Raw genomic sequence first — 27,572 nt, 5'->3', positions numbered from 1 at the left:
TCTCCAGACCAGACTACTGGAGTGGGTTGCCACTTCCTTCTCCAGGGTATCTTTATGACCCAGGGATCGAATCTGGGTGTCCCGCATTGCAGGCAGATTCTTTAACGTCTGAGTCACCAGCCATTAATATCTGGCCGGACTTGTAAGGGCCAACAATTAGGAAAGAACTGAGGATAATTCCTGAGTCCCCTCCATCAGAAAGTTTGTTGTGGTTTCCATCGTGCCCCCTTTCTGGGCACCAGGGAAGGCTCTCTTGTATGTGTCATAATCACAGACAGGCCCCAATCCCCCAGTGACTCATTTGTCCTCTTGTGTCTTGAGGACACAGTAATTGAAGAAAATCTCAAGGTACTCACATTTATAGCTAAGTACTTTGTAAGTATATAACATAAATAACTATTGGGCTTCCCAAGTGGCTCAGTGATAAAGAACCCGCCTGCCAATGTAGGAGACTAGGGTTCAGTCCCTGGGTTGGAATGATCCCCTGGAGAAGGAAATGGTAACCCACTCTAGTATTCTTGCGTGGAGAATCTCATGGACAGAGGAACCTGGTGAGCATGGGGTCAGCAGAAGAGTCAGACATGACTTAGTGACTAAATAACAGTGTAACTATTAAACCCAGATTGACTTAAACTAAAGTTCCTATTTTTATGAATTCCTTTGTATTTCCAATCTTTTCTTCTTTACAGCCTTTTATTCTTTAATTTTGAGTTTAATCCTTAGAGAAATATGTTCTTTCCCTGCTTCGAATTTCACGTTTTTGAGATTGGAACTGTCCCGCCTTCCCCCGCTCCACCCCAGATAACATAATTTCTTTCCCTCCTCTTACACCTGGTTTCTCTGACCCCTAAGTTCTAACATTGCCCCCTTCTTGCTCTGTACACCTCCAGTTTCCCATCCTTCCTTTTCCTAAGTGGAAGTTTCTCAGAAAGGTCAGTCCTCCCGCCCTTTTTCAGTCCCTTTCTTCCGCTTTGGCTCTGAAGTATGGGGAAAAGGAAAGTGAATTAAACAGAGATTGATCCTGGGTGGCTCAGAAAATGATACTTTTATTATCAGAAATTAGAGCTTTCTCTGTGATCCAGCGAATGTTGGCAATTTGATCTCTGGTTCCTCTACCTTTTCTAAACACAGCTTGGACAACTGGAAATTCTTTGTTCATGTAATGCTGAAGCCTAACATGCAGGATTTTGAGCATAACCGTACTAGCAGTGGAGATGAGCGCAATTGTCCAGTGGTTTGAACATTCTTTAGTATTGCCCTTCCTGGGAATTTGAATGAAAACTGACCTTTTCCAGTCCTGTGGCCACTGCTGGGTTTTCCAAATTTGCGGGCATATTGAGTATAGCACTTTAATAGCACCATCTCTTAGGATTTGAAATAGCTCAACTGGAATTCCGTACCTCCGCTAGCTTTATTGGCAACAGGGCTTCCTAAGGCCCACGTGACTTCTCACTTCGTCGTAGTTATCTGGGTCACTAAGGTCTTTTTTGTATAGTTCTTTTGTATATTCTTTCCATCTCTTCTTGATCTTTTCTGCTTCTACTAGGTCTTTGCCATTTCTATCCTTTATTGTGCCCATCTTGGACTGAATGTTTCTTTGATATTTCCAGTTTTCTTGGAAGAGATGTCTAGTCTTACCCTTTCTGCTGTTTTCCTTTATTTCTTTGCATTGTTCATTGCAGAAGGCCTTCTTGTTTCTCCTTGCTATTCTCTGGAATTCTGCATTCAGTTGGGTGTACCTTTCCCTCTCCCCCTTGCTTTTCGATTCTCTGTAAAGCCCCCTTGACTTCTTGCATTTCTTTTTCTTTGGGATGGTATTGTTTGCTGCCTACTGTGCAGTATTATGGACCTTGTCCATAATTCTCCAGGCTCTCTGTTTACTAGATCTAATCCCTCGAATCTACTTGTCACCTCCACTGTATGTTCATAGGGGATTTGATTTAAGTCATACCTGACTGGCCTAGTGGTTTCCGCAGCTTTCTTTAGTTTAAGCCTGAATTTTGCTATGAGGAGCTGATGATGTGAGCCACAATTAGCTCCCGGTCTTGTTTTTGCTGACTGTATAGAGCGTCTCCATCTTTGGCTGCAAAGAATATAATCAATCTGATTTCGGTGTTGACCATCTGGTGATGTCCATGTGTAGAGTCATCTCTTGTGTTGTTGGAAGCGGGTGTTTGCTATGACTAGTGCGTTCTCTTGGCAGAATTCTATTAGCCTTTGCCCTGCTTCATTTTGTACTACAAGGTCAAACTTGCCTGTTACTCCATGTATCTTTTGACTTCCTACTTTAGCATTCCAATCCCCTGTGATAAATAGGACATCATTTTGGTGTTTGTTCTAGGAGGTCTTCCAGGTCTTCATAGAACTGATTAACTTCAGCTTCTTCGGCAGCAGTGTTTGGGGCACAGGCTTGGATTACTGTGATATTGAATGGTTTCCCTTGGAAAGGAACAGGGATCATTCTGTCGTTTTTGAGGTTGCATCCAAGTACTGCATTTTGGACTCTTGTTGATTATGAGGGCTACTCCATTTCTTCTAAGGGATTCTTGCTCACAATAGTAGACATAATGGTCATCTGAATTAAATTCACCCGTTCCTGTCCATTTTAGTTCACTGTTTCCTAAGGTGTTCATGTTTACTCTTGCCATCTCCTGCTTGACCATGTCCAGTTTACCGTGATTCATGGACCTAACTTTCCAGGTTCCTATGCAATATGGTTCTTTGCAGCATCAGATTTTACTTTCAGACACATCCACAAGTGAGTGTCGTTTCCGCTTTGGCCCAGCCGCTTCATTTTTCTGGAGCTATTAGCAGTTGCCCTCCTCCCTTCCACAGTAGCATATTAGACACATTCTGACCTTGAGGGTGGGGGGGGGGGCTCATCTTTTGGTATCATATCGTTTTGCCTTTTTATACAGTTCATGGGATTCTCACAGCTAGTATACTCAAGTGGTTTGCCGTTCCCTCCTCCAGTGGATCACGTTTTGTCAGAACTCTCCACTGTGACTGGTCCATCTTGGGTGGCCCTGCATGGCATGGCTCATAGCTTCACTAAGTTATGTAAGCCTCTTCACCATGACAAGGCAGTGATCCATGAAGGGCATCACTATAGGGCATTATTAAAAGTAGGAAACTGATATGGGTATAATGCAATTAGCTATTTTACTTATTTGCATATTGTTTTTGTGATTGGGTGAAACTTTTTTGTCACAGTCTTTGGTTTGGTTATTAGGCTTGCCAATTTTTAAATTATTTATTTATATTTTTGGCTGCTGTAGGTCTTCATTGGGCTTCCCAGGTGGCTCAGTGGTAAAAAATCTGCCTACCAATGCAGGAGATGCAGGTTCAATCCCCTGGGTCAGGAAGATCCCCTGGAGTAGGAAATGGCAACCCAGTCCAGTATTTCTTGCCTGTGAACTTCCATGGACAGAGGAGCCTGGTGGGCTACAGTCCATGGGGTCGCGAAAGAGTCAGGCATAACTGAGGGACTGAGCAGGAGCACGAGGTCTTTGTTACTATGTGCAGGCTTTCTCTAGTTGCAGTGAACGGGGAGTCCTCTCCAGTTGTGGTTTGTGGGTTTCTTATTTTGGTGGCTTCTCTTGTTGTGGAGCAAAGGCTCTAGGCGCTCAGGCTTAGGTGCTCCTTGGTATGTGAAATCTTCCTGGACTGGGGATCAAACCTGTGTCCCCTGCATTGACAGGCAAATTCTTAACCACTAGGGACCACTAGGGAAGTCCCTTGCTAATTGTTTGATGATATATTTGTTTGTGGGAAGGGGAGCTACATCTGCTTATGAGGTTTCCTTCCTATAAAGGAATACCCAGTAGTGTAACTGATCACTCACTCAGCCATCTGGCCTGAGAGAGCAGGTAGTCAGAGCCTACTCTTCCCTTTCCTGGGAAGGGACTACATTTAAACAACTTGTGTTCCCCTTTGATTCTCCACGGGTGGCACGTCTAAAGATCTGGGGAGAGTCAGGGATCCCAAACATCTAACGGCCTTTGAATTTTGAAATGAAGAGAGACTAAGACAGATGGGGAGGAAAGTTGAAGGCTATAGTCTATAGCTGAGGAGGGAGTGCTTTCTAACCCTGAGCCCCTGAATCAGATTTGCCCACCTGGTCACAGGCCACCCCTGCCTTGGTGGAGCAGGGCAGAACACTTGTGCTTGCCAAGCAGGAAGTGAGGTGACCAGGAGATTATGCTAAGGGATGTCTCCTCACAAGGAAGGAACATCAAGTGTGGGAAATAAGTATTCCTACACCACCTGCTTCTGGGGAGAACCTTTGCTTTTCAATTGCTGTCATATTTGCTCAGTCTCAGCTCTTCATTGTAGACGTTGTTAGCTGTGGCAATAAAGAAATGTCACTAACTTTAACAGCTAATTCTGAAAATCAGTGTTATTACTCTGTAGTTCTTAAAGCATTCTTTTCACACTCATTTTCCTTGTTTTACTGCTCTGAAATTCTATGTAGCTTCAGTTCAGTTCAGTCGCTCAGTCGTGTCCAACTCTTTGCGACCCCATGAATCGCAGCACGCCAGGCCTCCCTGTCCATCACCAGTTCCCGGAGTTCACTCAGACTCACGTCCATCGAGTCAGTGATGCCATCCAGCTGTCTCATCCTCTGTCGTCCCCTTCTCCTCCTGCCCTCAATCCCTCCCAGCATCAGGGTCTTTCCCAATGAATCAACTCTTCTCATGAGGTGGCCAAAGTACTGGAGTTTCAGCTTTAGCATCATTCCTTCCAAAGAAATCCCAGAGCTGATCTCTTTTAGGATGGACTGGTTGGATCTCCTTGCAGTCCAAGGGACTCTCAAGAGTCTTCTCCAACACCACAGTTCAAAAGCATCAATTCTTTGGCGCTCAGCCTTCTTCACAGTCCAACTCTCACATCCATACATGACTACTGGAAAAACCATAGCCTTGACTAGATGGACCTTAGTCAGCAAAGTAATGTCTCTGCTTTTGAATATGCTATCTAGGTTGGTCATAACTTTCCTTCTAAGGAGTAAGCGTATATAGTTTAGAGACGTTCAAATTTCTGCTGAACTGTTATATATAATAGCCACAACTGGAAGAATCAGCTGCCTACTCGTTTTATCAAGGTAACTGACATAGTGGTGGTGAATGGAGAAACAATAATAAACATAGGCAGACATTAAGTAGAGTCTCAAAATAGGAGGGCGCTAAGATTTGAGGAGGGCAGAATCATTGCCTGCTGAAGTAGGACCCCTCTGGTAGGAATGTGCCATCTAGGCTCCACAGCCAGGCACTAAGCGGTACTGAGGATTGTGAACTAGTATTACTTTCACATACATGTATCTTAACTCCAGTGAAAAGCTTAGGAATGTCTGGGACTAGCAGTTTCATATGTATAGTGGCATCTTGTAATTGGTTTCTTTTATCTCAGCCAGAACTGTACTATTCATATTAATATATGAGACAATATGAAACTCCTTGGGTTACCACAGAGGCTCTGGTTTTGGCATATATGTGGTCTCAGTTGGGCACAAATCCAGAAAATGAATATGCTCTCATTAATAGAGGGAGATGGTTTTGCTGAGGTTGGAAAAATGGTGTGGCTTTGGTCTTCAATCATTTGACACTGTTTGTGGTCTCTGGCGGCTGTGTTTATTCTTTCACGTCATCAGCGGGAAGCGAACCATTTTGCAGTTGGCAGTCAAGCTGAGATAAAGCTCTAGGGATTTTGGTTATGGATATTCCAGATGATTGGGCAATAAAATGAATGCTTTTAGGAGACAGCAAATGGGGCAGGGGAGACAACAGATGAGGAGTCAGTGGGGTCCTGGAAGCCCACCTACCTGGAGCTGGTGGCCTTCCTGAGCTTCAGTTTCCTCATCTGAAAAGTGAGGCTCAGAATACCTTTGCTGTCCACAAATTTAGGGAGCAAACGAGATCAAGCTCACAAGATAGCTTTATTAAAAACAAAGTAAGCTGCTCAAAAAAATTTTTTTTTTCGCAACAGCATTCAATATATAAAAATAAAATGAATCTTGATGTCAGTTTTGGTAAAGGAAGCTTAATAACTCTCAGACAGTTAGTGGCACAATTTTCAATTGCATTGTGGTCCAACGTTTTCTTTGCAATTGGGAAAATATTTCTCCAAGGAACAGTGCCGTGACTGATGGTGAAGTTCCTGGGCTAGCCAAAGAGCCTGTTCAGTTTCTGATGCACCTAAATGGGAATTCTGTGGTGGGCTGTGGGCTATAAGCCCCTCTAATCTGGGCCAGCTCTGATGGCTGAAAGCCTCCTGGGGCAGAATCCGGTGAGTTTCCTGGGGACTGAGGACTCTGATGGCGGGAGAGTGCAAAGGGAAGAGGGAAGTCATCCACTGGTGAAATGAGTGTTCTGTGCAGGCTCACGGGGACCAACCAGCCCTCCCCACGTGCGCCCTCCCCGGTGCAGTAGAGAATGCTGGGGGTTGGGCCGTAGCTACTGACCCTGTGTTATCATTCTTACGTTCAGTGATCTAAATCAGGAGGGACTCACGCTTTAAGGCAGAGATTTCAATGTGTTTGCTAAGGTTTTTCAAATAATTAATAATTGGAAACATAATTTGAAATTGATAATAAAGTACCTAAATTGATTTTTTTAAAGTGCTAAATCTTTTGAATTCTAATTTTGCTTTATTAAAATGCTGTTTGAGCCCTTATAGATTATCTGATCACTACCTGTTACAATTTTTCCTTTTAAAATGGGTCTCCCATTGTTAACCGACAGTGAGAACTTTGAGACCCAACTAATTCAGTGTGAGATGGGATAGCTTTGCCAAACTCACCAGGTGTTCTACCTGGAGATGCTGATTGAGGGTGGGGCCCAGTCTTAAAATGATGAAGGAATCTGGGGAAACCCAAGGCTTCCCAGGTGGCTCAGTGGTAAAGAATCTGCCTGCCAATGCAGGAGCCAGAATCCCTGGGTTGGGAAGATTGCCTGGAGTAGGAAATGGCAACTCGATCCAGTATTCTTGCCTGGAGAATCCCATGGACAGAGGAGCCTGGTGGGCTAGAGTCCAGGGGGCCGCCAAGAGTTGGACACAACTGAGCGACCAACACAACACACACACACACAGGAAAAGCTGCCTCGGAAAAGTGAGCACCACAAAGTTGTGGAGTGCGGCTCAGTCACTTCAGCAATAGATTTGCAACCAAAATCAGGCTAGAACAGTTCTTCCCTGATATATACCAAACATTCAGATCCCCTTTTGTCCCAGAGATCAAATAAAAACTGCTGATTAGTAAGGACACTGACATTTTTATCCATCCTTTTTGTGGATTGCCAGTTCCGTATTCTTCTTTTTCTTCTTCCCACCGGCTGCCTTCTGACTCAGCACGTCTGTCCCAAGGGGCTGCACATTAAGAGATGGGAAAAAGAATAATTGAAACTCTTGTTTTTCAGTTTACTGTTTCTTGATGAGATGACTGTTAAGAGGTTGGGAATTGTTCCAGTAAGCCCTTTAGATTCTAAACAAGCATCTATGTATGCAGCTAATTTTAACTTTGGGTTTTTTGTTTGTTTGTTTTGGTCATAAAGTATTTGAGATGGTTTAAAAAATTATATACAATAAAATAGAAAAATACATCACTAAGTGGAATTAAGAACAATATAAACTAGAATAGAAACTTAAAGAAATGGATGTATTTCTCCAAGCAGGGAGCTTGGACTTTGAACTCCTGCTCTGTGGGGCAGGCCCAGTGTGTGGGCTTTCCTGGGGAGGGGGTTGGAAAACAGACTCAGCTGCAGAACACACATCCCGTTAACAATTTCCGCAAATATATCTCTGTTAAAAGTTGGAGCGAGGTTGAGAGTTAAGTGGGCTGACTTGGAATTTGCCTTTCGTGTTACCACAGTATTTAGCTAGACTCTCCTCCCACCGCCCTCTTTATGTTTTTCCCAGAAGAAGCCACTTGTCTGTGTGCTGTATTCAGTCCCAGCCCCACCCACAGTGAGACCCTTGGCTCACAGCCAGCTCCTCAAAATGGGGGGCTTTCATTGCTGCATCTGCTGGGTGACCTCCTCCTGATCCTCCTCCCTGGGGGGGTTTAAATTCTGGTTTACCACCAGGCCTCTGCTAATCCCAGAACTTTCTTGCCAGAGGCTTCTTAAAGGGGAAAAGCCTCCTTTTCCATCTCCTGTCTCCCTTGTCCCTTCATTTCCTTCCCCCTTTTCTTCTTTCTCCTCTTCATCCCCTCTTCCTTTCTCCTCCTGTGTATCATCCAGCCAGTATTTATGAGCATATTTATTGTCCTCCAGATAGAAAGAGGAATAAGAAACTGTTTGGACCCTAGAGGAGCTCACAGTGGGAGAGAAAGTGTCTGATACAAGTTGTAAGGGGGTCTAGGTGTGAAACAGGTGTGAAAAGGAAGGTTTGTTTACCTAGGAAGGGGAACAATCAGCCACTGAAAAGCCTTCAACAGAGGAGAAGTGAGCCTGAGCTGGGTTCAGAATCCCGAGCAAGAGATGAACAAATTGGAGAAGGAGCGGAGGAGAGTGTTGGAGGAGGATATTCTGCAGAGGCAGTGGTTCATTCAGTCTTGGAACTGTGGAAGGATCAGGAGGTTGTGTGCGGTGCAGAGTCTGAAAGATGACCCATGTGCAGGAAAAGGGAGAAAGGGAGATGAAGGAGATGAGCTTGGTGGGGTGAGCCATGCTTTCCAGAGCAAAGAGCCTTTTGGATATGGATTTCGCCCAGTAGGCCACTGGAAATCAGAGGAAGTCTGAACAGGGAAGGCTGAGTTTCAGGATGCTTCCCCTGACAGCAGAGAGAGGCTGTGGGGAGGTGAGCTGACCAGGGTAGAGAGTGGAAGGAGCCCAGTCAGGGGGTGCAGACTTTGGGAAAGAGATGAAGTAGGCTTAAACAGAACCAGCAACCCTGGAGGTGGGAAGAAGAGGTGGAACAGGTGACCAGTCAGGTGTTGAAACGAAGGGGAGAGAGGAGTTAAGAGCCCAGGAGGGAGCTGCTGTCATGGAAATGAAATGAAATGAATGAAATGAAAAGGGAATACACTAGGGCCCCGCCAGGAAGTCTGTTTTTCTTTCATCAGTTATTTTTTTTTATTTCTTTGCTCCTTTTTGTTGTTGAGTCACTAAGTCATGTCCAACTCTTTGGAGTGTTGGACCCCATGGACTGCAGCATGCTAGGCTTCCCTGTTATTCACTATCTCCTGAAGTTTGCTCAAATTCGTGTCCATTGAGTCAATGATGCCAGTCAACCATCTCATCCTCTGTCTCCCCCATTTCCTCCTGCCCTCAATCTTTCCCAGCATCAGGGCGTTTTCTAATGAGTCGTCTCTTTGCATCAGGTGGCCAAAGTATTGGAACTTCAGCTTCAACAGCAGTCCTTCCAATGAATATTCAGGGTTGATTTCCTTTAGAATTGGTTGGTTTGATGATCTTGCAGTCCAAGGGACTCTCAAGAGTCTTCTCCAGCACCACAATTTGAAAGCATCAATTCTTTGATGCTCATTAATCATCTTAAAATCCATCTCCCTCAGAGATACTGTCTGATTCATCCAGGTTTTCTGGATCCCAACCTTTCTATGTATACCAGTGGTACCTTTGTAGATAGTAATCCAGTAATCCATTCCATCAACAAGTATTTATTGAGGACCTACTGTGTACTCTTGAGAGTCACTTGGACTGCAAAGAGATCAAATTAGTCAATCCTAAAGGAAATCAGTCCTGAATATTCACTGGAAGGACTGATGCTGAAGCTGAAGCTCCAATACTTTGGCCATCTGATGCAAAGAACTAATTCATTGGAAAAGACCCTTATGCTGGGAAAGATTGAAGGCAGGAGGAGAATGGGATGACAGAGGATGAGCTGGTTGGATGGCATCACCGACTCAGTAAACATGAGTTTGAGCAAGCTCCAGGAGTTGGTGATGGACAGGGGAGCTTGACATGCTGCAGTCCATGGGGTCGCAAAGAGTTGGACACGACTGAGCAACTGAACTGACTGACTGTGTACCAGGCACTAGAGTTGGACCTGAGGGCACAATGGTGAAAAGACAAAATGTGTACCTTCACTGAAGCTTCTAATATAAAGAAATAGAGAAACAATAAAACACAATATTAGGTAACCTAAAATAAAGCAGTTTGTCAGGGTATGTGGTATGAGATGAAGTTTGAGGGGTTGGCCAGAGTCAGGCCATACCAGGCCTTGTAGACAAAAGTCAGGAAACAGAATCATATGGTAGGAGCAATGGGCAAAAAGCCGGTAGGGCTTAGGGAAACAGAAAGCAGAAAGGCAGGGTTCTGGAATATCTCTGAGTTTTGCAACTTAAGCAGCTGTGTTGATGGTAGTGTCATGAACTGAGGCGTCACTGCCATGTATTTTTCAAGTGCATGGTGTATGTTTCATGTATGTGATTCTAGTAACATCACAACCAAGAACTATGGAACCATTCCAGGTATCATATCGTGCTCAACTCCTTGCACTCCACACAGTGTGATCCAGGCAGTAGATACTGATTTAAAATCAGGTGATGTCACATCTTGATTTGGGCCATTTGTAAAAGTTATGTGTTTGGGGCAAAAGAACCTTGAACTGTCTTGACTTTTCCTAATGAACTGAGGAAAAAGGTTGAAAGGGAGAGGGAAAAAAAACCCAAAAACTGAATTTGAAACGAGAAAATAAAAGCTCCTAAGAAAGCTCTGGTCCCTCCTGCTGTGGGGAGTGAGAAGATGACAACAGATTGAGGTACCGGATCTGTGAAGCCTCGGGGTCCAGGGAAGGGGGTGTTTGTGTGCACAGTGGGTGGGATCAGTGCTGCACGATCTTGCTGCAGTCTCTGCCTGTCTGGTTCTGGCCAGGATTCACGCGAGCGTCTGTGCTCTTTAATGAAGGAGTGGAGAAGCTTGCGAGTCATCCTTTGGGTTGACATAAACCAGCAGTGCTCCAGTGCCTGGGCTGTCTCTGAAGAGGGTGGACAGGTTAGAGTCGGGGACAGATGATGGGAATTTTCCATTTTATGGCAGTGATGGCTTGGAATGCCTCGAATGGCTTGTTAACCTTCCTTAGCTTAAGAGACTACATTGGTAGGTCAAGTGGAATGCTAGAATAGTTTGTTTCCCCTGCAGTGTTTTGGATACTGAACCTTTCAGGGAAGAATTGACTGAATCACTGTGTAATTGAATCAACTACAAACCACTTGCACACATTTGTTTGAAGTATTATGTTTATGTTTTCTGCTTTAGAGAGAACATGATTGGTTATATTTAAAAAAAATTTTTTGTTGTTGCAATTTGTTATAAAGGAAAACTAATCAAACATACATGTCATCTTAATAAGTGTTAAAGTTTATTTGTTATGGCTGTAATGATGCTTTTTATTTACATAATCCTCTACAGTGTACAAAAACAGTGTTACCTTTTCTTCCACCTGTTACACGCAACCTTGGCTGGTGAGCAGAGTTTGTAATCCCCTTTTCACAGACAAGGAACGGGGCAGTTGAAGAATGACTGCCTCAGTCACGTATTTAGGAAGATTTGGGAGATTTGGAACTTGACTATCCATCATTTGAGTCTAAGGCTAGTGATCTCCCTCCTCCTGCATTTTGGATGTGAAGACCCATAACAAAGGCGGGGATGGAACCTGTGATTTTTGAACTCCTGTTAATTAATTGGCACTGGCAATGCCAGCCACACATCTCATCTCACTGAATCCTAACAATGCCAGGGCAACTGTCACCATCCCCATTTTATTGATGAGGAAAATGTGCTCTGGGAGGTTAACTAACCAAGCCTAAACGATGAAGGGTGGGGCTGGAATTTGACCAGGCCATCCAACTCCCAAGCTGACTCCCTTAACCTATGGCCTGCCTGTACCATCTCAGGAGGAAAGAACACCTTGTGTATATGTAAAATTATTAGACAACAGCAGCTTTCATTTGATAGATTTTTAAAATTGTTCTCTTCTCCACTTTCAGACAAGGGTTAAAGTACATAGATTTTCTGAATGTTTTGTTTTTTACAAAACAAGACAAATTTGCAGGACGTCAGTTCTTGCCTCTAGGAAGAGGAAGAGACTAACATTCTTGAATATCCTTTGGGTGCAGCATTATTATTTGATGGTATTTATAAGAATATGGAACAAGAAGTTTCCGATCTGTGGAACTCAAGTGGCATGTCACAGGGTCAATTAATTACGTTATGACTTCTGCAGGTTTTGGTATATTAATTGCTTCTTAACAGGAATATTTCATTCATTACTTTTGAACCAAAGTAGGCTTTCTTTGTATTCATTTCTTGGTCCTTGTGCATAGGTCCAGGTTCTTTGATGGGTGATGCATAAAGGGGCCTTGGTTTAGCTACTGATGTAACAAAGCTTATGGCGTGGGTTCTCCTGCACTGATTAGTATTGCTGTATTAGTGTTTTCTTTTAAAAAAGCCACTAACACGGTGTTTTCCCTAGGTGACTGCTACACTGAGAAACTTGGTTGATTCGCCACTAGCAAGAAGTAAGTTGCTAAGCATCAGTGCTCTTCCCCAGCTCTGCACAGTAATGGAACAGCACATAGGTGACAAGGATGTCTGTACCAACATTGCCAGAATATTCAGGTAAGGTAGAGGAGGAACACAAAGCAGCCTTACAGTAATGCTGATGTTTAGATTTGGGAGTTATCTTTAGTATTTGTGTGTGTGACTGGCAAAGAATCTGGTTTTTGCTTTTTATGTCGCCTAGAAGAAAAGGTAAACCTAGTGGCCCACGTTTAAAATAAGTGACTTAAAACTTACTTTATTGACTTCATTTCATATGTATTTCTAATGTGATTCTAAACTTATTAAGTTACTTTAAAGTTGTGAGTTGTCCTAGTGTTTTTATAAAAGAAAGAAACAAAACTCTCAACTTATTGGAGATAAAGAGCTGTATCACAAAACCCGGCAAACCTGCTGGTGCATTGGAAACAGTGCCTAAGAATTCTAACAGGGAAGATGAGCTGTTGCTTACGAAGTCTGATCTGACTTGGTTTATAATCGCAGGTCGTTTTATTTCGGTTGTTTGGCTGAACTTTGGCTCACACGTTCAGTAGTGATGTTTATGCTTACTTTGCTGCGAAGCAGTGATGACCTGAATCTAGGCTGCCTCAAAACAAGATGTGACAAATTTCAGAACTGTCTTTGAATTATGTATTTACGTTTCTCCCTTCACTGCTCTTCACCAGTGTTTTGACATAATGATCCTTCTCAAGAGACCTGGGCCTTTCTTGAACGGTAATATTGTAGCTGTTTAACAGAATACAAAATTTCCTGAAGACTGAATTGGTAATTGACTCCAACATGAGGGTGTGAGTCCAGCTTTGATCTTTTAGCCCTGTACTTTCCTATCTGGGTCCTTAATTGTGGGTACTTAATTAGTCCCATTTTGAAGCACATAAAATCATAAAGAGTTTATTTCTGTTTACGGCAGCATGTAAAGATCCAATTTAGTTTTTTTTCCCTGTGGACAGACAATTTTCCCACCACATGTTACTGAATATGCCATCCTTTTCTCTTTGCTTTTGAATGCCTACTCAAGAGAATGCAAGCTTCCATATACTTGCAGGTCTGTTTCTGAACATTCTGTCTGACCCATCCTCAGACTAGTAACTGTTGTTTTTTTACCATTATGGGTTTAAGTCTTGCTATAAGATATTAATAAAATGAATCTTCCACTTTTCTCCTTTAAAATCCAAATTTTTATTTTCTCTTCCTCATGAACTGGAGAATCAGCTAAAAAGTCCATGAAAGGAACTTTGAATTTTTTTTCATGAAACTATACTCAGTATTTAGGGTAACTGGGACAGAGGTGGGGAGAATTGACATCTTTGTGATATCAAGTCTTCCATCCATAAACAGTTGTGATGTTTCTTCTTTTCATAAAATTTTATAATTTTCTCTTTAAAAATTTTGTCTTTTCGGAGAAAAGTATACATCTTTTGTTAGATGTATTCCTTCACGACTCTCGCTGCAATTATAAATGCATCTTTTAAGAAAACAATTCTAATGAGTGTTGCTAGTGTATATGAACAGTATTGATGTTTGCTTATTAATCTTGTTATCCAGAACACCTTGATTAATATTAGGTCTAAGAGTCTATAGATTCTCTTGGATTTTCTATGCAAATTATTTGCAAACAAGTATAGTTTGTTCCCCACCCCCCCATTATTACAACTCTGTCCCTGTCCTTACCTATTTCTTGGGTGCATTGCTTGAAAGTGAAAGTCACTCAGTTGTGTCCGACTCTTTGCAACCCCATGGACTATATAGTCCATGGAATTCTCCAGGCCAGAATACTGAAGTGGGTAGCCTTTCCCTTCTCCAGGGGATCTTCCCAGCCCAAGATTCAACCCAGGTCTCCCACATTGCAAGCAGATTGTTTACCAGCTGAGCCACAAGGGAAGCCCAACCCTTCTCCAGAGGATCTTCATGACCCAGGAGTCAAACCCAGGTCTCCTGCATTCCAGGCAGATTCTTTAGCAGCTGAGCTACCAGGGATATATATATGTGTGTGTGTATATATATATATATATTTTTTTTTCTCCCCATTATTACAGCTCTGCCCCTGTCCTCACCTGTTCCTTGGGTGCGTTGCTTAGGATGTCCAGTATAAAGTTGTGAGAGTATTAGGCTGGCTGACTTTCTCCTGACTTTAAGGGAAATGTTTTTGTAGTTTTGCCAGTTGAAATTGTTTGTTGTAGGTTTTTGTAGATACCCCTTAACAGTTAAGGAACAATTTTTTCCCTTTAATGGATTTTAAATTTCCTTGGATTCTTGAATATATTTTGATTATATAGATTTTCTTTGTTTAATTCTTTAACGTAGTAGATTACATTAACAGGTTTTCTCATGTTAAACCATTATATATTGCTAGGTTTGCTCAGCTTATATTTTGTTTAGGATTTTTCATTTATAGTTACGAGTTAGATTGACCTATACATTTCCTTTCTTATACTGTCCTTGTCTGGTTTTAATGTCCAGTTTATACCCGCCTCATAAAATTAACTGGGATATATTCCAACATTTTCTCTCTTTTAGAAGAATTTCTGAAAATTAAAGTTATCTGCTTCTTGAAAAGTCTGTAGAACTTGCTTGAAAAGCTGTTTTATCCTGTTGTATGTATACGCATGTGTGTGCATGCGTGTGTGAATATCATTGACAACTGATTCACTTTCTTTAATGGTCTAGTCATATCCTATTTACACTTGGTTCAGTTTCTAAAAGTTATATTTTTATAAGGTTCCATTCATTTAACTTTCAAACTATATAAGGGCATTCCAAATATTCTGTTATCCTTTTATTTTTGTTTTTTAACACCAAAAGCATTTTGTACTGGGATATAGCTGATTAACAGTGTTGTGATAGTTTCAGGTGAACAGGGAAGAGTCTCGCATTCATATACATGTATCCATTCTCCTTCAAACCCCTCTCTCATCCAGGCTGCTCCTTAACGTTGAGCAGAGTTCCATGTGCTATACAACAGGTTTTTGTTGGTTTAAATATAGCAGTGTATACCTGATTTGCCCAAAGTCCTTAACTATCCCTCTATCCCCGCCGCAGCATCCGTGAGTGTTCCAAGCCTGTGAGTCTCTTTCTGTTTCGTAAGCTCGTTTGTATTGTTTCTTTTTAGAGTCCGCACATGCTGCTGCTGCTTGGTCACTCCAGTCGTGTCTGACTCTGCGACCCTGTGGACTGCAGCGTGTCAGGCGCCTCTGTCCCTGGGATTCTCTAGGCAAGAACACTGGAGCGGGTTGCCATGCCCTTCTCCGGGGGATCTTCCCAGCCCATGGACTGAACCCAGGTCTCCTGCATTGTAGGCAGATTCTTTACCGCTGAGCCACCAGGGGGCCTTCTATTTGCTGCCAATGGCCTTACTTCATTCTTGTTAATGGCTGAGTAATATTCGTGTGTGTGTGTGTGTGTGTGTGTGTGTGTGTACGTGTACATGTACCCACCACACCTTCTTTATCCATTCCTCTGTCAATGGACATTTAGGTTGTCTGCATGTCTTGTAAACAACATGCTGCTTTGAACACGGGTACATCTATCTTTTTGGGCCATATTTTTCTCTGGACATATACCCAGGTGTGGGACTGCAGGATCATATAGTAGCTCTATTTTTAGTTTCTTAAGGAACCTCTATATTGCTCTCCATAGTCGATGCTCCGATTTACATTCCTACCAACAGTGCAGAAGGGTTCCCTTCTCTCCACACCCTCTCCAACGTTTGTTGTTTGTGGATTTTTTATGATAACCAGTCTGACCAGTGTGAGGTGATGTCTCGCTGTAGTTTTCATTTGCATTTCTCTGGTAACTAGCACTTTTGAACGTTTCATGTGCCTGTTTGCCATCTGTATGTCCCCTTTACAGAAATGTCTGTTCAGATCTTCTGCCCATTTTTTGAGTGGGCTGTTTGTTTTGATGATATTAAGTGTCATAAGCTGTAAATTTTGGAGACTAATCCCTTATCAGTCACATCATTTGCAAATATTTTCTCCCAATCTGTGGGCTTTTTGTTGTTTATTGTTTCCTTTGCTGTGCAAAAGCTTTTGAATTTAAGTAGGTCCCATTTGTTTATTTTTGCTTTTATTTCCATTATTCTGTGAGCTGGGTTAAAAAAGATGTTGCTGTGATTTATGTCAGAGAGTGGTCTGCCTATGTTTTCCTCTAAGTTGTATAGTGTCCAGTCTGAAATTTAGATCTTAATCCATTATTTCTGTGTATGGAGTTAAGGAATGATCTAATTTCATTTTTTTACATGTGGCTCATCTATGGCCATACCACCCTGAATGTGCCCAGTCTCATCTGTTATTCTTTTAATCTCTATTGCCTCTCTAATTATACCCCTTTTATTTATATTATTTATTCAAGAAATATTTATGCAGTGCCTACTATGTGCCAGGCCGTGTTCTGAGCACTTTCTAAATACTAATTCATTTATTCCTTATAACGGCTTTAAGAGGTAGGTACTTATTATTATTATCTTCACTTTACCTATGAGGAGGCTAGGCATAGAGAAGTTCTCTAGTTTTCCCAGAGCTGCACAGCTGTGATTTCAACTAGATAGTCTGGCTCTAGAATTTACGTGGTTAGCTGCTATGTCACACTGCCTCTTCATTTTGATGTTGATTTTCATTCCTTATTTTGAAGATTTATGATATTTCTCTTTTTCTCTTGATCAGTCTTGCCAAAGGATGGCCAATTTATTAGTTTTTGCAAAGAACCAATAGATTAATCAAACCACTCTATTGTAAGTTTCTTTCCTATTGTATTCTTTGTTCTTAGCCTTAGTAATTCTTCTATTCTTTTTGGATATATTGTATTTTCTTCTGGGCTTCCCTGGTGGCTCAGATGGTAAAGAATCTGCCTACAGTGGGGGAGACCTGGATTTGATGCCTGGGTTGGGAAGATCCCCTGGAGGAGGGCATGGCAACCACTCCAGTATTCTGGCCTGGAGAATCCCCATGAACAGAAGAGCAGGGCAGCCTACAGTGCATGGGGTCACAAAGAGTCAGACACAACCGAGTGACTAAACACAGCACATATTTCTTTCTATGCTGGTTAGAAATCCCTTTCCTGTCAGCTTTCTTAAGGTTATGAATTTTCCTCTACTGCTGCAGTTGCATCTAAATTTTGATCTGTTTAATAAATTTTTTGTTATTATGCAGATATGTGGTTTTTTATTTTCTTATTTCGTTGACCCATAAGTTATGTGTTTTTAAATTTCCAAAATTATGTCTTTAAAATGTGATCTAAAACATTGGTAATTTACTGAGACTTGTTAATGGCCTGGCACATGATCAAGTTTTTAAAATATTAGTGATGTTTTTTCTATTAATCTGTCACTTAATGAGAGGTTTATGAACATCTATTAATTTGATATAGGTTTGTGAGTTCCACCTTGTGAGTTATGTTAGTTTGTTTGCTTACTTTGGAAAATTTGAAGCTATTTTCAAGGTTTTTTGCCTTAAGGTCTATTTTGCCTGGTATTAATATAGTATATTAATATCCTAGCATATTTGAGCAATTTAACATTTGCTTGTGCTGAAGTTCCAGGAGATTGACTCTACCAGATTGAAATTTACCAGATATTGTGTAAATTTCTTATCTTGTGTTTTCTGAACCACAAGCTTGGTTGGTAAAGAAGCTGCCTGCAATGCAGGAGACCTAGATTCAATTCTTGGGTCAGGAAAATCCCTGGAGGAGGGCATGGCAACCCACTCCAGTATTCTTGCCTGGAGAATTCCACGGACAGAGGAGTCTGGCGGGATACAGTCCATGATGTCACAAGAGTCAGACCCGACTTAGTGACTAAACCACCACTACCTGCATTAGAGGTTTCAGCTTTCTCTTTTTCAAAGAAATTGAAATTTTCCTTGCTCCCACCCTGTGCTCCTGGAATCTAGAGCAGGTTACCAGCTCCCTGGGGCATCTCTGGGCCAGTGTATAGAGTATTTCCAGACTGCTTTTCATGCACAGGACAATGCTTTGAAGGTCTGCATTTAAAGCAACCCTAGGTATATTTGGAGAAGGCGATGGCACTCCACTCCAGTACTCTTGCCTGGAAAATCCCATGGACGGAGGAGCCTGGTAGGCTGCAGTCCATGGGGTCACAGAGAGTCAGACACGACTGGGAGACTTCACTTTCACTTTTCGCTTTCATGCATTGGGGAAGGAAATGGCAACCCACTCCAGTGTTCTTGCCTGGAGAATCCCAGGGACGGGGGAGCCTGGTGGGCTGCCATCTATGGGGTCACACAGAGTCGGACACGACTGAAGCGACTTAGCAGTGACTTAGCAGGTATATTTGAGTTTTATTGAAAAACAAAGCTGACTTTTATTTTTTCCATTTGACATTTCTACAGCAAACTTACTTCTTACCATGACTGCTGTGTAGCCTTGGCCAGCTATTCCAGATGTTATGCCTTGTTTTTGAATCTGATAAACAAATACCAGAAGAAGCAGGTCAGTTCTTTATACATTTAACTCTTCAGTGTGTCTTTGCATTGGTGTATTTGTGTAATAAGGCCACGCTGAATGGCTTTGTGTTTTGAATGTATAATTTTCTCTTAGAAGCTTCCATTAGATATGTAACGAGCTGCCCCCAGGAGGCAGAGTTCCATGGAGGAGGTGGGGAGGAAGTAATTTGAGGCAGAGATGGCCTCAGAAGGATGTGCATGCAGCATAAGGGTTCACGATGTTGGGTGAAGGGTGGGTGCTGTTCCTCCTGGTACTCTGTGGACGCCTCCTACAGGAGGCACCTTTGGGTGGGGTGAGGTTACACTGGTTATTTCCAGGCCCCAACCCAGGCCTACAGAGCCAGGTGGGTGCAGATGTGCCCAGCCACCTGCACTTTAACAAGAACTGCAGGGACTTCTAATGCAAACTAAAGTTCGGGATCCCCTACCCTGGGTATACTCCGAAGATTCTTCTAGCCCTGAAATTTTCTAATTTTTTGACTGTTGTATTTAGAAGATGACATTTCGAGGTTAAGTATTTAAAGGAAATAATTTGGTTTTAATGGGTTGGACAAAAATGTAATAGCTGTTTTTAAAAAAAGGAAGAACTCACAAATGACTTTCCCTTAATAAAATTATAATGCTTAATCCAAACATTAATTTTTATGATATTATCAGTTTTGAATAGTCATTAAATGCAGGCTAGTTTTATTTGCCTTTATAAATGATTAAAGTGACATCAACTCTTTAGTGGGAATGGTTTATACATGAAAATAGGTATTAATTTCCAGTATGGTAAATTTTCAAAAGTACATAGTAGGTATCACCAGTTTAAAATCAAATTATATATATTCTAAAATGGTTTTAATATAAAGCTTTGTGTTTATTTATATTAACCATATCAAAACCACCTCAAAGTATAATTCCTGTTTGCCACAAATAGCGCTAACTTATTTTTACCTAGCCAAGTACTTCTGCTGAGAATGACTAAATTTGTCATATTTTACACTATTATCAGCTATTTATTAAAAGGTTGCTAGTCTCATTTTCCGAGAAGGCAATGGCACCCCACTGCAGTACTCTTGCCTGGAAAATCCCATGGATGGAGGAGCCTGGAAGGCTGCAGTCCATGGGGTCGCAGAGAGTCAGACACGACTGAGCAACTTCACCTTTACTTTTCACTTTCATGCATTGGAGAAGGAAATGGCAACCCACTCCAGTATTCTTGCCTGGAGAATCCCAGGGACGGGGGAGCCTGATGGGCTGCCATCTATGGGGTTGCACAGAGTCGGACATAACTAAAGCGACTTAGCAGCAGCAGCAGCAGTCTCAATTTGGTTATATTGATAAAGAGAAATTTCTGTGTTCATATTACACCATTATGTATTATGTGCTCAGTTGCTGAATCTGAGTCTTTGTGGCAGGACTGTAGCCTACCAGGCTTCTCTGGCTATGAAATTTTCCAGGCAAGAGTACTGGAACAGTTTGCCATTTCGTATTCCAGGGGATCTTCCCGACCCAGGGATTGAACCTGAGTCTCCTGCATTGGCAGGCGGATTCTTTACCACTAGCACCACCTGTACGTTTTAAAGAAGATAAACTTTGCTGAAAGTGTTCATGTCTCTATTTCACTTAAAAAAAAAAAAACAATTTACAGATATGCATTTGGGTTCCTGATTCTGAGTATTTGGACTACAAATGCTTTCCCCTGTGTATTTTGTATTTTCTCTAAATTACATACTTTGAAAGATTTCATGGCATAAGAATTTGCAGTGTCAGCTGAAGAATGAATTTGATTACCTTACAGTTTTCACAGTGCTGTTAATTTAAGTATCCATTAGGCATTTACTGATTTAGATTTTGGTAAAATATACTATCAGAACTCTAATCTTTAGACAAGTGAATTAACCCCCTAGGAGCTTAGATACTCCTAGTTCTGGTTTTCACTTTTAAGGAAAACATTAAAAGGGTAGAAAAGATAGTTTGCTGTAACATTAAAAGAAACTTTTCAATATTATACTTATAAAGGGATTTAATTATGGATTTTATTTTGTAATTTTGTTTTATGGGATTACTTTATGTGTTTTAATTTTAATTTACCATCATAGTTTCTTTTTTACTTTGGTGTTTTGATCATGGATGACTTAGATTAGACAGTAACTGAAGAAGGATGTTTTCAAATGTGGATTTAAAGAAAACATTTCTGTTTAACAGTTTGATTTCAAGTTATGTCATAACCTGTACTTTTTTTTGAAAAAGAAGAAAACCCATCAGTTCAGTACTGACAAATAGACCTATTTGTTATGGTATTACTGGTACATAACTGTTTGTTTCTCTATTTGTAGTTTAGATGATGATTGTGTTTAATAGAAAGTAGAAAGTTCTGGCATCTGACTGTTAATAATATGAGATACTTGAGATGTGAGTATAGTTAAGGGTATGCTTTTTCTGGTTCAAGGGACTAAATGTCTTTAAAGCTTAATTGGCATAAAATTTTACCACACTTCTTATTGAATTACTTTTCACTTTGGACTCATTCAGTTCAGTTCAGTTTAGTCGCTCAGTTGTGTCCGAGTCTTTGTGACCCCATGAATCGCAGCATGCCAGACCTCCCTGTCCATCACCAACTCCTGGAGTTCACTCAGACTCATGTCCATCGAGTCCGTGATGCCATCCAGCCATCGCATCCTCTGTCGTCCCCTTCTCCTCCTACCCCCAACCCTCCCAGCATCAGAGTCTTTTCCAGTGAGTCAACTCTTTGCATGAGGTGGCCAAAGTACTGGAGTTTCAGCTTCAGCATCATTCCCTTCAAAGAAATCCCAGGGCTGATCTCCTTCAGAATGGACTGATTGGATCTCCTTGCAGTCCAAGGGACTCTCAAGAGTCTTCTCCAACACCACAGTTCAAAAGCATCAATTCTTTGGCTCTCAGCCTTCTTCACAGTCCAACTCTCACATCCATACATGACCACTGGGAAAACCATAGCCTTGACTAGATGGACCTTTGTTGGCAAAGTAATGTCTCTGCTTTTCAACATGCTATCTAGTTTGGTCATAACTTTTCTTCCAAGGAGTAAGTGTCTTTTAATTTCATGGCTGCAGTCACCATCTGCAGTGATTTTGGAGCCCCCCAAAATAAGGTCTAACACTGTTTCTACTGTTTCCCCATCTATTTCCCATGAAGTGATGGGACCAGATGCCATGATCTTTGTTTTCTGAATGTTGAGCTTTAAGCCAACTTTTTCACTCTCCACTTTCACTTTCATCAAGAGGCTTTTTAGTTCCTCTTCACTTTCTGCCATAAGGGTGGTGTCATCTGCATATCTGAGATTATTGATATTTGTCCTGGCAATCTTGATTCCAGCTTGTGCTTCTTCCAACCCAGTGTTTCTCATGATGTACTCTGCATATAAGTTAAATAAGCAGGGTGACAGTATACAGCCTTGACGTACTCCTTTTCCTATTTGGAACCAGTCTGTTGTTCCATGTCCAGTTCTAACTGTTGCTTCCTGACTTGCATATACGTTTCTCAAGAGGCAGGTCAGGTGGTCTGGTGTTCCCATCTCTTTCAGAGTTTTCCACAGTTTATTGTGATCCACACAGTCAAAGGCTTTGGCATAGTCAATAAAGCAGAAATAGATGTTTTTCTGGAACTCTCTTCCTTTTTTGATGATCCAGTGGATGTTGGCAATTTGATCTCTGGTTCCTTTGCCTTTTCTAAAACCAGCTTGAACATCTGGGATTATCTATAAAGCAAAATTGGTATTTAAAGGCCATATTTCTCTCTATTGATTTATGTTATAATTTTGTATTCCTATTAAAATTATTTTGGTCCAAAGATGAATAAAGAGCATCTTGCAAAGGAAGTATAGGAACATGTTGTTTTTAGAACTACCAAGGAAATGTGCAATTTATCCCCTTTAATCACCAAAGTTATTACCTTTTTAAACTTTCAAAAAAATTTTCATTTATTTACTTTAGACCGGGCAGGGTCTTCATTGCTGCTCACATTTGATGATGCTTTTGCCAAACAGGGGCACTCTCTAGATGCAACACACGGGCTTCCCATTGCAGTGGCTTCTCTTGTTGCAGAGTGTGGGCTCTAGGACGCACAGGCTTCAATAGTTGCAGCATGTGGCCTCGGCAGTCGCAGCTTCCAGGCTCTAGCACAGGCTCAGTAGCTGCAGCATGTGGCCTCAGCAGTTGCAGCTTCCAGCCTCTAGCACAGGCTCAGTTATTGTGGCACATCCATGTCATGTGGAATCTTCCCAGATCAGGGATGGAACCCATGTCCCCTGCATTGGCAGGCAGATTCTGTACCACTGAGCCACCAGGGAAGCCCTCACCAAAATTATTTTAGTCATTGTGGTAAAAATCATATTCAAATATATTACATATTTCCTTGCTCTCACAGAAGATATTAAAAATAATTTCCTCTTATTGATGACAAAGGTCAGTATTACAAGCAGTAATTATTACTCTAGAGGTTATTTGTCCTACATTGGGAGTATGAGTCTATTGATAAACTTCTTTAAACGTCTGTGTCATCTTTGTGTAGATTTCTCTCTCCCTTTCCATTGTTATTATTGCTTTGGTAATCAGTACCTGTCTTTTGCAATTATTTGTAATTAGTAGGGGAACCTCATAACCAACCTTCTTAAAAGTAACACCTCAAGAGTCTGAACATTGACTTTGAATAGGTTCTGAGTGAGAAGAGCCTGAGGGACTTTTGATGAAATTTCTCTCAGCTGTTTTCATCTTCAAAAGCCAATTCATATTCAAGGTGTGGCTCTTGTGTTCCTTTCTCTATGAAGCCTTCTAAGACCAGCCAATTTTTTCCTCATCAGTGCATCATTTAATTTTTATTTTTTAAAAAGGTTTGTAGCAGCTTTATTTGTAATAGGCAAAAACTAGAAAGAATCAAATGTCCTTTTCTGGATAAATGGCTAAGCAAACTGTGGAATATCTATGCCATGGAATACTATTCAGCATTAAAAAAGGACTGAACTATTTATGTATACTATATCCTGGATAAATCTCCAACTATACTGAGTGAAAAAAAGCCAGTCCCCAAATGTTACATACTACATGCATGATTTTAAACCCTTTAATGTAGCTAGTACACCCAGTTAGTACAGTCAGAGCTGAGGACCCAAGCAGTATGTTTCTGACCTTAACTATTTCACTATTATTAAGAAAAATCATCCAAAACTTAGAGCTAGAGTGCGGGGTAGGAGCCCGTATATTCTGACAAAGTCGTATTGGGGCACTGTTTAACCAACAGGACTTAATTCCCAAGGAGAATATATCTTTGTTTAAACTTGCTGTTTACTATTTGATTAGAACCCAGACACTATAAAGTTACACATTAATTTGTACATTTTTTTCTCTGGTAGACAAGATAACCTCAAAGTTATGGTTTGTTACCTTGAGGCCATTAGCCAGGTATGATTCTAACCTAGTTGTCTTACTGTAACATTCTTTTTAATGCTTGTAAACACCCAGTTCTTGTTTTTGGAGCCCACTTTACCATTGTATTGGCTTCCCTCATTAATGAGATAAGTAATTCTTTTAATGTGTTCATTTTATATTTCTGTGAGAGCCAAGTTAACTTTTTATAAATTATACTTTGACTTTATATTGTCTTTTACTTATGCAAAAGAAGGAAATACTACATTTTGAATCATCGTTGATATTTTCTAGTAAGGTACATTTTCCTCAAAACCAGAATGCTTTAGAAGAGCAGGGAAATTGTTCAGGCTACAAGGAAATAGTTATGTGTCCCAACCACTTCCTAAAATCGTTAACCAAAGGCTTTTAGAGATCTTTGTAAATATTTCTTTTGTGATTCTCTAAATGGTTATCATTTGTGTAGCTGCCTTATGCACTATTGGGATTCCCTAAGGACACAGGCTTTGTCTTTATAAACCTGAGATGATTCTTGCCGTAGCAGACTCGATAAGTGCTGAAAGAATGAATTTTGCGTATGTGAAATGCTTTGGAATCTGTAAAGTATTATACAATATATATTTTGTCTAGTCCTCTAGTACTTCTTCCTTAAATATTTACTTTCCTCTTCCTACTTTGGAGGAGGAAATAATAATTTTCCCCACATTTTTCTTGTTGATGGGCTGCCATACACAACAGCAAAACAGAAATGCTGGATCTTAAATTACTTCAGACCAGCACAGCATCTTAGGTTCCTGTTCCCTTTGGCCCAGGTGACTAGTTGGATAAGATTTGTTTTTCCTCTTTCCCGAGAGATAGAAGTGATTTCCAGAAACAGAAACCGCACACCACATCCTGATGTGAGTGTATTAATCTTCGGTGGCTCAGATTTTGCTCCACCTGAGGTTTACTTGGACATTGAGACTTTTGAACTCATCTTTGAAATGTACCCCAGTCCTCCAGCAACTTTTAAAATGGAATTATTACTTCCTAGAACTATTTTTGTTTCAGTTCTAGGAAATGTTTCTCCAGGGCTAACTTGGATTATAGACACATGCACACTTTGGACCCGTTATAGTCTCTTAGTGTTCAGAGCTGTCACCCAGGGACTCAGTAATCAGTCTGTAACCCTTATCTTTGTCCTGAGAGGTTAGCATTGCCTTTGTCTTAAAAGTTTGAAGGCTACATTGATAATTGGCAGAGGTTTCTTTCTCTGGGACTTATTTTTAAATTTAATCATGTTATGACTCACTGTATTTTTGGAGAACATAGAAACAAAAATCTCAAAAAAAAAAAAAAAAGAAAGAAAGAAAGAAAACCCCTCTCTAGTGATAAATGAACTGTCACCTGCACACACCTCTTTGAGTGTTTTTTGACCACCCAGGTGAGGAGCTTAGCAGGAAACTCTGGCCAGCTGCTTCCCCCGTCCACCAGGGGGAGATCCTGCTTGGAACCAGGTAGCACCAAAGCTGATGGCTGCTGGGAAAAGTGGAATCTTTCCTCCCCCATCTGGTAGTGTATTCCATTAAAGGGAAAAAAAGAAAAAGTGAGAAAATGTCAAAAGTAAAAAATCTTTTCCTGTTTTTTTTTTTTCACACCTTATTCATATTCATCTCTTTTCAAGGAAAAGTCTGACTTCAGCATATGAAAACTGGTCTTTTTGGAGTGTCCTTAATCTGTCTCAGTTATTAGGTCAGTTGATAATGAAAGGTGGTGGGGAGAGCATTTTCACCTTTATTTTCTACCCGTCTGTGTTGTGAGAATTATTTAAAAGAAACATGGATTCTTAGTTTTTTAACATGATATAAAAACAGTAGGTATTAAAGTGGTGAGATATCAAATTCTTTCTTGATTTGAACCATTGTCTCCTAAACTTGGGGAGTTTTAAAAATACAGGTTCTCAGGCCTCACCCTGGGAGAGCCTGATTCAGGTCTGGGACAGGGCCCGAGAACCTGTTTTTAATAGATACCTCAGGTGAAGACCGGGTGTGGGAACCTGTGGTGTAAATTATTAAGATGGCCCCTTAAAACAAATTGTTTTCCCCAATATTGACAGCAAAGGGTTTTCTACAAATCCTGAAGAGATTTTAAAGTGATTAATCAAAGCAGCCACGCAGGGTCTATCTTCTTCAGGCATGTGGCTGAAAGTGAATTTCCCTTACAAAGTAGGAACCAAATCAGCAAGACAGGCCAGGTGTTGGTGTATGTTTCCCCAGTAAGTGGTGATAACCGCCTGCCTTGTGCCTTTTGCTGAGGCAGTCAAGGAGCACTTTCGTAGCCAGAGAAAATGAGATGGGCTGTTCGACCCTTCCAGGGACTTTCTCTGCCAGGCTTGTGTCAAAACAGATGACACTGAGACCAAGCCATTGCACGAATGGGCTTCCAACACTGGTCACACTGGGCTACTCAGGAAAAGTGAGCCCTGGGGACCCTTGAACTGGCAGCAGAAGGGAGGATTCCTTATCCTCAGTTAGCTAGACAAGCCACAAGTTGTTCTTGATTCATTTGCTAATGAAGCAACCACAGAATTTTATTTCTGCTTTGAGAAATTTCAGTATATCTCCATATCTAACCTTGGTTAAGTTTGCAACAAAGCTGAGGACAATTTGTTCATTTTAAATAACGCTTGGTTGGGTTCACAACAACTCTGTCCACCCATAGCCCTCCAGTGATGCGAGCTTGTCAGAATATGATGGCTGTGGTACAAGCCAAGGGTTTCATCAGCAGTCTCAGAGAAAAGGAATCCACTCCTCCCAGCTCTCACAAAGGACTTCCTCAGGGAGAACAAGGGGAACTTCTTTGGCTCATGTCTGTCTATGAGGTTGATTGGTCCAGGATCCATGGTCTAACTGGCAACTCCCAGTTCCCACACACACACAAACTGAGACCAAAACACAGCACTGCAGTCAGCCGGGGTGCGGTTTGTAAGTTAGACTAGAGCACGAAGAAATGTATCTGTTTAAAATGCTGACCGAAATTCAGTTAAATGACAAATCTCATTTAAGAACTATGCACATATTGTATGCTTTATGGTGTAAACTGCATTTGGTACAACCAAATGTGCAAGCAGATGGGCCCAGTGTGGAAGGCGTGAGCGGGGTCTGTGGCAGCCTTGCAAAGCAGACCCGCCTCAGGGGTGCCTCTGACATCAGCGTCGCCACATTTAGCAG

General features: G+C 41.4%; 1 protein-coding gene across 3 annotated transcripts in view; it reads left to right on the top strand.

Moving 5' to 3' along the window:
- Positions 1-27,572, top strand: part of ARMC2 (armadillo repeat containing 2) — a 160,081-nt gene that overhangs the window by 96,205 nt on the left and 36,304 nt on the right. For all 3 annotated transcript variants that reach the window (XM_013966445.2, XM_018053095.1, XM_018053096.1), the window contains 2 exons: positions 12,433-12,578; positions 18,863-18,962. In XM_013966445.2, the coding sequence (XP_013821899.2) occupies positions 12,433-12,578; positions 18,863-18,962 (246 nt within the window). The remainder of the gene's footprint in view (positions 1-12,432; positions 12,579-18,862; positions 18,963-27,572) is intronic.

This window comes from Capra hircus, chromosome 9 (assembly GCF_001704415.2).
Source record: "Capra hircus breed San Clemente chromosome 9, ASM170441v1, whole genome shotgun sequence".
Classification (NCBI taxonomy): domain Eukaryota; kingdom Metazoa; phylum Chordata; class Mammalia; order Artiodactyla; family Bovidae; genus Capra; species Capra hircus.
This window is presented reverse-complemented; position numbering and strand designations above follow the sequence as displayed.